General features: G+C 39.1%; 2 protein-coding genes across 2 annotated transcripts in view; both read left to right on the plus strand.

The window, feature by feature from the left end:
* The first annotated feature begins 174 nt into the window (after positions 1–174).
* Positions 175–10817, plus strand: phf8 (PHD finger protein 8). The gene is made up of 22 exons (XM_018665876.2): positions 175–490; positions 1126–1432; positions 1608–1693; positions 1806–1932; positions 2260–2420; positions 2595–2736; positions 2901–3087; positions 3176–3338; positions 3459–3546; positions 4044–4150; positions 4272–4363; positions 4729–4818; positions 4940–5221; positions 5333–5415; positions 5510–5679; positions 5910–5995; positions 6645–6766; positions 7035–7366; positions 7471–7566; positions 7648–7757; positions 8113–8473; positions 8564–10817. The coding sequence occupies exons 2-22, from the start codon at positions 1335–1337 to the stop codon at positions 8650–8652; spliced, it is 3072 nt and encodes a 1023-aa protein (XP_018521392.1). The 5' UTR covers positions 175–490; positions 1126–1334; the 3' UTR covers positions 8653–10817.
* A 136-nt stretch (positions 10818–10953) lies between these two features.
* huwe1 (HECT, UBA and WWE domain containing E3 ubiquitin protein ligase 1) overlaps positions 10954–13515 on the plus strand; it is a 37662-nt gene continuing 35100 nt past the window's right edge. Inside the window, 2 exon segments of the mRNA XM_018665878.2 lie at positions 10954–11053; positions 12593–12658. The gene's annotated coding sequence lies outside the window, so the exon portion shown is untranslated.

The following is a 13515-nucleotide window of genomic DNA, read 5'->3' on the forward strand; positions in this document are numbered from 1 at the left end:
TTTGTTTAGCTCACAAAAAAACCAAGGAATGATTAATAATCAATTTAAACCTTTGCATATCACGATTTACGGAATACGTGCAATGTCGAATTTTAAAATGCAAGTTTGTTTCCGAATTGACGTCCTGCAACATTTTTGTCCTGAATGTAACTCCATACTTGGCTGTCCGCAACTTTATTGTTTTTTCAACAGCAGACAGCGACGAACAACGGTCTGACGCTGCTGCCTTTGAAATGGCGTTGATGCAGATAAATACGCCGTTATTTGTAGTTATTGAGCTCGTTTAAGTCGCTTAGATTTTAGTTTTCGGGTCCAGTCTGAACCTGTGGACCCAGCCTCTATATTTGGGCATTACAGAGTTGATAAACAAAAATGTGGTGAAGGAAATTGTAAATAATTTACGTTGCATAATAAGGCCGCAGCTAACCCCGAGCTTGCGTAGGGATTACAACGGCTTTCGAATGCTTGGCCCAGCCGCAACTACATTTCGGTGAGTTGCTAGTGTTAAATATCGATTTAGCTTGCAAATGATATACTTTGTGTGGCTGAAATTAATCAGTTGTGTCTGGTGAATGTAGCATTTCTTTCAACATTAATAGCTAAATTAATAGCACAAACTCTTTCCGTGTATAAGCTGAAGTTAACATGTTTGCAAATGCTTAGGTTAGCTAAATCGTTAGCTAATGTGGCTAATGTTAGCTTACTTGCTACATACGGTAGCACATTGATAGCAATGCAACGTTGACAGTGCACTGTTGTTTACAAACAGTGAGCCACCGTTACAACCTGCCAGATGCTACTCTAAACAGCTCATTATCACAAGAAAAGTGTTTTTATGTAAAAAGTGAGTGGGAAGGATATACGATGGCTGTTACCTTTCTAAGTTTGTATTTGAAATGGCAGTTTGACTACTTTCAGAGTAATGTTATTCTACCGAAATGTAACATTAAATAACTTCTTCACCTAGATGGTTCACTGAGTTTGTCCCTTATGCTGCAGGAATAGTGATTGTACGTGATATCGGGAGCAGTTTTAGACATTTGTTCACCTTATGTCTTAATGAGCTTTTAAATGCGGTTGCGTTATTAATAGCCAACTATTAACATGTTATATGTTTTTCAACAGGTATACTGGTGAATCCGGGTGGACTGGGAGTGAAGTGATAGACTTGCAGTTCAGTTCAACTGTAACATTGCCCTTCCTACATATCTAATTTAGTCTGTAATTTGTTAAATAGTCCCTTTTATCTGATTTAGATTTTGATATCTTAACATTAATAAAGGTTGATAGTTTTTTCACACACACTCAGTCACACACATACACACACACTCGACATGGCTTCAGTGCCAGTGTACTGTTTATGTCGCCTGCCATACGATGTGACACGCTTCATGATCGAGTGTGACATTTGTCAAGACTGGTTCCATGGAAGGTAGGTCGTTTTCATATTTAAAGTTGTCGATCATACTGGTGTCTATGATGTGGAGATATCTGTTGTCTTAGTTGCATGGTTCTTGTGCGTGCACTCTCTTTTGGACCCATTACAGGTCATTAAGCTGTCCACTCTGCACATGCTCTGTCTGATATAATAGTGTGTCTTTGTTTAGCTGTGTTGGAGTTGAGGAGGACAAAGCAGCTGAGATTGACCTGTATCACTGTCCCAACTGTCAGGTCACCCATGGGCCATCTGTCAGTAAGTATCCATTCCTTAAGTAAACCTTTCCGACATTGTTCTGCTCTTATGGTTTACTTAACAACATAATGAATTTATTTATCTTTTGTTCTCTGTCTTTTGTTTTTCTTAGTGCGCAAACGTCGTGGAGGCAATAAGCAGACTGATGGTGGTGCTACAGGAGGAAGAGATCCAAGTCGGCCTGTTAAGACAGGTAGTCCACAGTTTGTCAGGGAGCTACGGAGCCGCACCTTCCCAAAGTAAGTCTTTCCCACTGTCTTGCAAAGACAAAAGTTTAATGTTTTCAAGTTTAGATAGAAAACTGAATTAAATGATGATCTGGTTATAGTGTGTATCACACATGGATTTAGTAACTACACAAGGTACTTTTTTTGTTGCATTTTTATTGCAGTTGATTGGATTATATTGTACTAGTGTTGATGTTGTATAAATGCTTATCCCATGTATGGTGTCATTTTACTTACCACCCTCTGATAGATACCGCTCTGTGGTTGGCTGGAGAGCCTAAACCTTTCTGGATCGTAATTGTGAAGTCGTGCATTTGTCTCTTTGTGTTTCTTTGATAGTGCGGACGAAGTCTTGCTGAAACCGTCTGGGGCCCAGCTGACAGTGGAGTTTCTTGAAGAGCATTCATTCAGTGTTCCTGTCATGGTGCTGAGACGGGATGGCCTTGGCATGACCCTTCCTCCATCATCATTCAGTGTCACTGATGTAGAGCACTACATTGGTAAAGTTTTGACACATTTAGTACTACAGTTAAATACATAAATACTGTGTTGTTCTTGAAGAATTTTAGGTTGATGTATTGGGGAAATTAAAATTAGTTTTCTTTGGCATGTTGGACATGGTAAATGAGTCATGAACACTTCTCTCAAATTCATTCATTTTGTTCTAACTGCAGGTGCAGACAAAGAGATTGATGTAATTGATGTGTCTCGCCAATGTGACCTGAAGATGCGGTTGGGAGACTTTGTTGAATACTACAACAGCCCCAACAGAGACAGAGTGCTCAATGTTATCAGCCTGGAGTTCTCTGAGACAAGGTACGCATAGATAATCATGTCACTGACAGTTCAATTCATTATTATGATCCTGTGTGTTATTATTTGACCTTAATGTTACTTCTCTACTAAATTCCAATAATGAAAAAAAGAGGATGATATGGATGTGAAGTTTTGAGGACTAAAAAAAAGTGTTGGACTTGTAGGCTCTCAAACTTGGTGGAGACTCCAAAGATTGTGAGGAAACTGTCATGGGTGGAAAACCTCTGGCCTGAAGAGTCTGTATTTGAGCGACCCAATGTGCAGAAGTACTGCCTAATGGGAGTGAAGGATAGCTACACAGACTTCCACATCGACTTTGGAGGCACCTCAGTATGGTACCATGTTCTGAGGGTAAGAGATGTTTTTAAATTCAATCATTTCTTTATTTTCTAAATAAATTGACATTATTTTAAAAGCTTGTTTCTTTATGACTGTTCAGGGCGAGAAAATCTTCTACCTAATTTCCCCCACCCCAGCCAACCTGGCACTTTTTGAGCGATGGAGTTCTTCGTCTAATCAGAATGAGATGTTCTTTGGAGACCAGGTTGATATGTGTTACAAGTGCTCTGTCAAACAAGGAAACACCTTGTTCATTCCAACAGGTAAGCTGAAATGTTTCTTCTGGTTTTGTTAGTTACAGAAAAATGGTTTTAGCAGCAGTGATAGTCAGACAAGTCTGACTCAAATAATGTTTACACTTTTGTCATTTGTTTGTCTCCCAGGGTGGATTCATGCTGTGCTGACACCAGTGGATTGCCTGGCCTTTGGCGGAAACTTCTTGCATAGTCTCAACATTGACATGCAGCTGCGGTTAGTTTCCTCAAGACTGTTCATGTCATCTTATTGAAGCCGTTTCTGACTGAAATGTTGTCTTAATGTGAACCGGACTTTCCCGGTCTACCAAAGCAATACGAAGAGGGGGGTGGAGGATGGAAAATGAAATTGAAACTTATTATTACTTGGTAATTGTTTCAGTGTGTTACATACTTAATACACTGACATACACTTGGCAGATCATTGCTACTTTGTAGACAGTTTGTCTTTCTGGTGTTATCTCCCACAGTCTCTCGTACGTTATATTAATTGTGTTGGAATTAGCCTAATTCTGACACATATGAATTTGTTAAATTAACTTCACATCCCTGAATTACTTATTATTACTTATTATTATTTTTATAGTTATTGGAGTTATTTTAAAATTGCTACTGCTATTCATGTTTTGGCCAAATCTGTACAGAAATAATCTGCAAGTTTGTGGTAGTTATGAGTCATGTCTGATTTTTCCTGCACTGTGTAATCATTTATAGAGCTTATGAAATAGAGAAGAGATTAAGCACAGCAGACCTGTTCAGATTCCCCAACTTTGAGACTGTGTGCTGGTATGTTGGAAAGCACCTTCTTGATACCTTCAGAGGTGAGGAATTTCAATTAATTTCATATTATTCATGTTTTGTCTTTACGTGAACTACTTAGATGATCTGTGCTTATTGTTTGTCATTGTGACATTATTGATATTGTGTTATTCTGTCTCACAGGTTTAAGAGAAAATCGCAGACACCCTGCCACTTACCTGGTTCATGGAGCTAAGGCCCTGAACAATGCCTTCCGCAGCTGGACCCGTAAAGAGGTAGGTAAAATCTTACTTGATTATTTTATCTTTACTCTTTTATATGTCATCCTTTCCTCTCTTCCCTTTTTGCTCCATAATTTAGTTTATTTACCTCAATAACCAGTTGTGACTTTGGCTTTTTAAAATTTAGACTTTTGTATCATTTAAACACTCAAGATATAAGTTGTTAATTAGTGTGCTTTAGAGGTACCCTTAAATGAATTTTGTTACCATTTTCAAAGAGCAACGGTAGCTGTATCCCTTTTTGCTGTCTTTATGCCAAGCCAAGCTAACCAGCTGTTTCCTGTAGCTTCATATTTAAAGAATAGCATCTTATCTTGTATGCCATGATATTAAATGGAAATCATGTTGCGTTCATACAGGCTTTAGCAGAGCATGAAGTTGAGATTCCAGAGACCATCAATACTCAGACACTAGTGAAGGACCTGGCCAAGGAGATTCGTCTGGTTGAGGTAAATAATAGATTCACTGAAAGTTAGTTTGTGTTTTAGCTTTGTTATGTGTGAATGTAGAAATATTTTTTTTCTTCCATTTTCGCCCTTACTGACTTATCTGTACTCTCTCTTTTGATAGGACATCTTCCAACAAAACATTGGCCGCACTGGACCTCCATTTCCTGGTTCTCCGCTTTCTAAAGCTCCCCTGACAACCTCTCAGAATTCAGGACGCCCTCCTGGAAAAAAGAAAGGACCAAAGCCCAAAGAAGTGATTGGGGGTCTTGGGCCCCCAGGAACCAAGAAGAAGAATCAAAAGGGGCTACTTAAGGCAGAAGCAGGCGAACTTGACCTAATTGAGATCCACACCAAACATACACTCAAGAAATTTCAACCTGGCAAGTCCAAAAACAAGAACAAGGTATGGCATTCACAGACATCTGCAGCTACACTAGGAATGCTTATCCAGCAGTTTTTTTTGTTTTAATGTTTCATCCTCATATTTGCCTGTGTTTCTTATCTGCCTTTTCAGTTGGAGTTGCCATTAGAAGAGTTGGAAGGGAAGCTAAATAAAAGCAAACTGAAGCTTGTGCTGACGAATGGAAAAATCCAAGGGTAAGCTTTGCAGCTATTTGGTTTGCTTATTTATCACTTTTGTGATGGTCCTATCACAGGTTGGGGTTTATACCTGCTGTTTCTCTGGTTGTAGTAAGAAGGACGGCAGCAGTAATGGCGCAGGAAGTGCTGGAAACTACAAACATCTTGCCATGGAAGGATCCAGTCTGTCTGACCTGGAGTCCGAGGATGAGCTGCAGATTGACGAGACACCTCCTCCACGACGCAAACCTGCAGGACCTAGCAAGAAAAAGAAGCTAAGCGGTTAGAATTTGACTTTAAGCAATGGTATTATGAATGCTTTAATTAAGATAGTAGCCCTCATATGGACATATGTTTCTTCAGTTTCCTCACTTTACCTAAAATCAATGAGAGTGCTACATCTGTTAAGTATCTAATGTAGCTAAATGTAGTACCTAATGTAGTACCGAATGTAGTATGGTGTGAAAGCTGCCTTCCTACTGTAACCTAACTGTGTCAAATTGTTCCTTCAGGTCTTCCTAGGAAGCTGCCCAGAGCTAAACCGTGCTCTGACCCCAATCGCATCAGGGAGCCAGGAGAAGTAGACTTTGACATTGAGGTGAGATCATTATGGCGACACCATTCAGGCCAATTCTGAATGCCATCTTTAAGCTGCAGTAGTCATTAAATCAGTCCCCAAAATAATTACCTCATATGCCCTTGCAGGATGCAACTGTTCATGATCGTGACTGTATTATGTCTTTGAGTTTAGCTTTGTTATTATGCCGCCTGTACCAAACTTACCAAGTTCTTCTTTCAACTTTAGCATCGTGCAGATCACAGTTTATTTTTATATTCACTTTCTTACCCCCAGCTGAACCAGATTACATTGGCTACTTTATGAGGATAATTTGCAGACAGTGATAAATATTTGTTTCACTGTGATCAAACTAGTTCACAACATTTCACAGTCTACAGGCTTTAATATCATTGATGATATTGCCTTTTCATTTATGACTTCTGGAACTGCAAGGTAATTTGTGTTATTTTGTGATAACTGCTTCCACCTTGCAACAGGTACACAGCATTATAAGGTTTTCATTGTGGCAACATAGGCTCTCCATTCTGTCCAATAGATTACCACTCGAAATGTAACAGGAATCTTAGGGTTTATACGCATCACTTCTAGTATGCATTATCCACCAGAAATGTATAATTACAGCACTAGCTCAAAAGTAACAATAGCATGTTTGTGCATGTGGCTTCAGGAGGATTACACCACAGATGAAGAGGCACTGGCTGCCCACGGAGTGAAGGGTGGCGCAGGGGGCATTCTGGACTTACTGAAGGCCAGCAAGCAAGTGGCAGGCTTGGACTCTGCAGCACTTAGGTTAGATTTCCTTGATGCCAGTGATTCTTCTATTATTTTATTTTCATGATGTTTTCACCTACAGTATATTTGAAACACACCTCCTGATCTTTGGAAACCAGCGACTAGAGCAATAGTTTAAAGTACAGGTGGGAATAAATGTCTCACTTTGTTCCAATAACCTTTGAAACTTGAATAGTTCACATATTTGCAGTAACTGGCTCTGTGCTATGTTTAGGAGGTTATTTTTGAGACGATGAGTGATTGCTCAACTCTGTCCTTTTCTCAGTGAGGAAGCTCCAGCCTCTCCCAGTACTCGTGATGCCATTCAGGGTATGCTCTCCATGGCCAACCCTCCCTCCTCGTCTTCGTCTTCTTCCTCTTCTTCCCCCATATCGATCTCTGGAGGACTGACAGAGGGATTGGGGGTGGTCAAAGAAAAGGGTGGCAGGGCTGTGTGGGTGACTGGAGGGGTCAAAAAGACAGGAAGTTCTGAGAAGAAACCTGTCATCCAGCGGCCTGGGAAACGGCCAATTAAACGGCCAGCCCGTCACCTTAGTGATGAGGAGAGTCCAGATGAGCAAGAGACCCTGGGAACCTGTTTTAAAGACTCAGACTATGGTGAGCAATATACTCAGTGGCTTACATCTGCTGCTTTACAAGCACTTAAGTGAATAGCTTTTATTGATCTTGCCAGTGATTAATTATGTAATCAAATTTTTAAGTTTACCCGTCCTTGGAGTCTGATGAGGAGGACCACGCTAACAAAGCCAAGATGAAGCGCAAAAAAAATTGGGATGACACACCTTGGAGTCCCAAAGGTACCTGGCTTACACATAGACTGATCGGATTTGCTTTTTAGCTTTCTGATGGTTGATCTCATCATTTCCTTTCATTTATAGCCAGGGTGATGCCCACGCTTCCCAAACAAGATCGACCAGCGAGGGAAGGGGCTAGAGTCGCATCTGTAGAAACTGGTCTCGCAGCTGCTGCTGCCAAGCTGGCACAACAAGTGAGTTGGTGGGAAAGAAGCATATTGGTGTGTGTGATGTAGTGTTGTAGTCTGTAATTATGCAATATTGTAGCAAACCGGACAAAAATATAGCAGTCAACAGAAAATAACGACTCCCTACTAACACCCTCAAAAAAACAATAACGGGCAGATGAGCAGGTGATAACCCACTACTGCTTTGTCCTAGATACACACACACAAACACCTCCATAATTTCTATCAATGACTGTGATAGGCATTCATGTCAAATACATTGCTTGCTTCTACTGTGTGCCCAGTGAATAATGTGGAGTGGAACCATCTCCCAATAAAAGATAATAACTCTTGTTTCTTTTTTTGCTAAATTATGATTTAGGAGCAACAAAAGCCTGCTAAAAGGAAGTACACCAAAAAGCAGCGTCCTCCTCCTCCCGTAGTCACCCCTCCCCCTGTTCAGTGTGAGCCAGTCCCACCCTCCCCACCACCTGCCCCAGAGTCTGCAGCAGACTTCAGCCCAGACAGGAGGATGGATTACTACTCTGCTAGTCTGTTGGACCATGAATACACAGCAGGACCAGGACCTTTTGGCCCCGGAGGCCCCAGAGGCAGTGGAGCTATGGCCCCTGGTGTATTCCTCACTTCACGCCGACCTTCCCTGTCTCCGCAGAACAGCAGCTCTCACTCTGGTGCATCCCCTGCAGGTTTAGCCAGTCAAGGCACAACTGGAGTTGGTCAAGGTAAGCATTCACTTAAAACATTGACAGCATGATCACATATCTCTGTGAGAGAATATTTTCTCATGTATTTCCTCTTTCACTCTAATTTAGGGAAACGTCCAAAGAAAGGACTTGCAACTGCAAAACAAAGACTTGGAAAAATTCTGAAAATTCACCGCAACGGCAAACTTCTCTTGTGAGAGATGTTGTAAATGTGGTTGAAGACTTAAATGGGGAATGAAGAAAAAGGAGTTTGTGAAAGTAGGTCTGAAGGAAGTAGAGATAGTCATCTATATTTTGTATTCTAGACAAATTTGTTTACTGTTTTCACCTCTTATATAATCTCACTATATCTTGCCCTACACCAAGTATTCAGCCCAGCTAATTAGCAGCCAGTTTTGGCATGCCACTTATCTGTATCTGCATAAAGGTATTTTCAGAGGCACATCTGTGAGTTTAAACAAATCACTGTAATGTTCTACATAAACAGTTACTGTGGTAAATAACTCTTAATGGTCACATATTTGACATTTGAATAGGAAATTGTGGAAAGCTTTTCAAAATGACAGATTTATTTGAGTGATTTCACTAGCTAGACTAACTAGCGTGACAAACAAAGCCTAATTGTTTCTTTTGTTTTGTATCTTTTGCTATTTTTAGTGGCTGTATTTATGCAAAGACATTGTACTGTCCATTATAATTTTTTAAAAGGGAAAGAAAAACAACACATTTTCTAGTCAGGTAAAATGTAATGTCTGTATAGCCCCCAGTCCCACACAAACAGTGACACATACAGTCATGCAGTTGTAATATTGTATTCAGTTGTTTTTTTTTTTTTACCTCATTTTTACCTCATAAAATCTAGTGTGGTATGATGATTACAGCATGCCAATCTTTACACACAAACAGTTTCGCAAAAATCCAGTGTATGCACATGGTCAGCACCCAGTACGCCACATGTATTAATTTCAGAATTTGGCACTGATGTTTTTATAAGTCATCTTCCTCCATATATTGTAGCTTTACAAATAAAATAGAATGTGCTAATCTCATGCCAAGAGTAACATACAACTCTATTTATTCTGATCATATTTATTTAACAAGGCAATGTTTTGCCATCACTTATCCTGCTTTAATGTAGTATGTTCGTACCACCTCATCCTCTTGGTCCCTTCTTTAATTATTTTCAACCACTTAAAACCTGTATAAAAAAATATTCATGGCTTTGTTATAATTTTTTACAGTTTAAGTTGTCATTGTAAATACTTGTAATATTTGTAATTTATATAGCTACATTGGAAAAGCAGAAAAATATTATGAGTTGAAGAGAATAGTTTCCTGCAGGTTGCCATTATCCATGCCCCAAGTGTTGGCAGCATTCTTGGGCCAGATGTAGAGATGTGTTTTCTTTCCACAGAATGTACTAGTCATAAAATGTTGGCAGAAATGTAGATTTAACTGTGTGAAAACATTGTGAAGGTGCAGGATATGACTTCATTTGTAAATATATGTTGTAATTTAAGTTCTTTTGTAGTTCAAAAACTTTGAAATTTTTCTTAACATAACTTGTACATGATACATTGCTGTATTTGGAAAATATCTGAAATAGTTCTTTTTTTATATTTGTACGCAGTAATTGTCATGCTTAGTTTGTCATGTTGTCTTGTTAGTATAATATTGGAAGTGTTCTGGAAAAAAATGCCCTGTTAAAATTCATCCATTTAGTTTTATATTAATTATTGTTGATATTCACTCCTGTGTTGGTGTGTACTGTGTGTTTTAAACATGATGTGTTTAAATACGACCTGGAAAAGATAAAATATACCATGGGCAAAATTTCTTTTTCCATTGAATTTATTTGAAGAACACTAAATCACCAAAAGTGTGATTTGTGGGCCAAATGAATGGTTTTCTCTTTACTGTGCTTCAGTCTATTGGAGAGCTCAGTTTTCATCACTTTCACCAATTTTCTGTATTGGAAAGTCATCATTAAGACACAAGAAGGAATACTGTGTTGTATTTAACACATCTACACTTAATGATTTCCTCCAATGAAAGTACAATTTGATGCTTTGTGGTAGATACAAAATGGTAGTAAGCCACTCAAGGTAATACTTATGAATGATAACTGGTGACTACAATTCTTCTCAGGGTTTTTATTTTGTTGTTGTATGAATTATTGTACTATTATTTTCGCATCTAAACCATCTAAATATTATTTCCAATGCTCTATTTTAAATACCGTTCAAATTGGGGTTAAATGCATTTGTTATTAAAATGTCCAATCTTTATTTCCTAATTTTTGTCAGTGAGTTTGAATACACTTTCATATTAAACTGAATTAAACTATATTTTTCATAAAGTCTGGAGGATTCTGCTGCGTGCTTTCGTGTGCACATCCAATCACAAGGTTGAGGCTGGAAATACCAGTTCATGGGCTGTATGCCCTGTTCCAGACGAGAAACGCACTAGCATTGTTTTTCTACAACAATTACAAGGGAGTGCCCTGGGTAAACGCAGCAGCAGGTATTCTCGCGAGATCCAAACTGCCCTACCAGTCGCTAGAGCAAGATGGAGAAGCAAATGTAACACGCATTCGAGGTAAGCAGAAAGACTTATTCCAGAGTATTGACATGGGTTTTGGCTAACAAGTGGCATACATTTCTCCTCCTGAACGACTATATCGATGATTCCTGCCTGTCACTGGGATCTAAGACCACAAAACCGGTGTCTTTTTAAGGGTAAAGTACGGATCTTTGCTGTGTAAACCGCCATTTTTAATTTAGCCATGATTCCACTGATAGAGCATTGTGCGGAGCTCTCACTGCTAGCTAGGTAGCTAGCTCGCGCGAAACCCGCAAACATACACGCGCACACATACGCACGCACACACAGTCATGTTGACTGTGTGTGGGTATGTGCGCCTCTGTACAAGTACTAGTCAAAGCGGTATGCTCGTTCAGTGGCTTCTCGCGTTCCTCGAGAATAACCGGCGAAGAGTTAATATATCAGGTTGCTGATGTGACTTTTCGTAATCTGCTAACGTTAGCCGTCAGAGCAGAATTTAAGACGAAGTAACAAACGTTAGCCCTAAACTGCTAGTGAACCTAGCTATCGTCACCTAACTAGCTTTTAACTTTGCTAACGTTAGCGCCGCCGTTGACTTCACCTTAACTGCGCTGGTGGCTGCCTCAATAATTTTACAAACTAGGTGAGCTGATTTTACACGGTTACAACTAACCTAGCTAACTTGAAGTGATAATCGAGTTAGGGAGTGGAGTAATGTTACTGAAACTACGGTCATCATTGTGTTTTCTAATGCAGATGATCAGAGCCCTTCATAACGTCAGTAGCTAATATTAACACTAAAGCTGTGTTGTTGGTTTTGGGTGCATTTATCTAGGGAGGTGGTTTAGATTAAATGTTTTAAGGGGGGTAACATCAGGCTGTCTGATAGGCTTTAAGTTTTTAAAAGTGAGTTGTCATTCCTCTCAATGAAAACAGCTGAAACTGTGTTAACTAAATAAAGAGAAACTGTGGTACCTGTCAGCGTCCCCTTTGGTCCTAGTCATCCTCCCAGTCAGTGTCCATTGTCATGTCATGACAACAGGAGGAGTGGACTAGTTGCAAAGAATGCTGCACACTGTTTTGATTTGTTCTGTAATAAGCCAGTGGCTGTGCAGTGGACACTAAAAGCTGACTTTAACTGCTGAAAAGCAGACCTGTAAAAATTTGGTCTGAGGATATATGAGCATGTACCCCATATTTGGGGCACCTCAATTGATTGTATGTAATCATATACCTGTTATGATCTTTGAACAGTCTGTTATGTACCAGACTATTAAGTGACTTGATTTTGATGGGCTGAAATTCAGAACACAAAGCATGTCCATGCATTAGGCAGAATTTATAACTTGTAATTGATCACATGATGTGCTTTTTTAATAACACACAGATTGGAATTATCACAGTATCTCAATATAGCTGGGTATGCACTGTTACCAGAATTACTTATCCTTTTCACCAACACTAAATATTTTAAGCGTAAATCTGTCAGTAAAAGTGGTTCACTGATGATCAAAATGCTTGAATTTTTTTATCATGTCATGTCTGATTTGATTGTTTTCAATATATTTTCAGATTGTTCAAAGAAACTACAAAGCCAAGGATGACAATGGTGGACCTATTGAACCAAAGCAGTTTCTGGTATGTACTGCTAACCTATTTAGTACACTGACTTTAACTGTTCTGGTGATGGATGCATGGATACATAAGGAATACAGTGATTTCCCATCAATATTTGCTTCCAGAATATATTAATCACCGCTCAGGGTTAGTATGAACCACACATAACAAACAAAAACAACAAAAGGAAATATTTTTCTGCTTTTTTTATGGAGGAGTTGTCAGAGATCCCTTGCAGTGAAGTGAGGTATATCTTAAATATTTTGTTTAGTAACTCAGATTAGTTTATGTTCTTCACATTCCTCAATAATAAAAAGGTCATTTCACCCTCCACAACTGATCTTATTTTCATCTTCCCTGCGGTCTTATCAACCCATCCAGATGGTTTTGGTGAGATTTACTGTGATTTCCATTAATCAGCTGTATTCACCCCAGTACAATGGAACTCAGTGGCAAATGGTTTGTGCTGCGCAAATCTCCTGAACATTATTTTGGAAAAAGTCACCAACTCTTAGAACCTGATTATTATGCATATCAAAATGCACAGAGAGATGTTTGTTGTTTTAAAAAACGTTGGTGTGTGCTAGTTAAGAGATAAAAGATGATTTGTTAAAAGAAGACTGCAAACATTTTTAAAATAATTTGTGAAGAGGTAAAACTCCATAGAATATGTGTTGACAGAGGAACTGTATAAATTCATGAAACTCATTATTTCCCACCACTGAGTTTGATTGAACTAAATTTCCAAATCTCAAAACCAAACCTCAGTAAAGTCACACCAAAATAATATCAAAGAACACATCCTGTGGCACTGGTTAAAAAGACAAGTGCAGTAGGTTCTTGTCCCTGGGTGTGTTCTTTTTTGAGGTTGCTCTGTG

This window comes from Lates calcarifer, linkage group LG6, assembly GCF_001640805.2.
Source record: "Lates calcarifer isolate ASB-BC8 linkage group LG6, TLL_Latcal_v3, whole genome shotgun sequence".
Taxonomy (NCBI): Eukaryota; Metazoa; Chordata; class Actinopteri; family Centropomidae; genus Lates; species Lates calcarifer.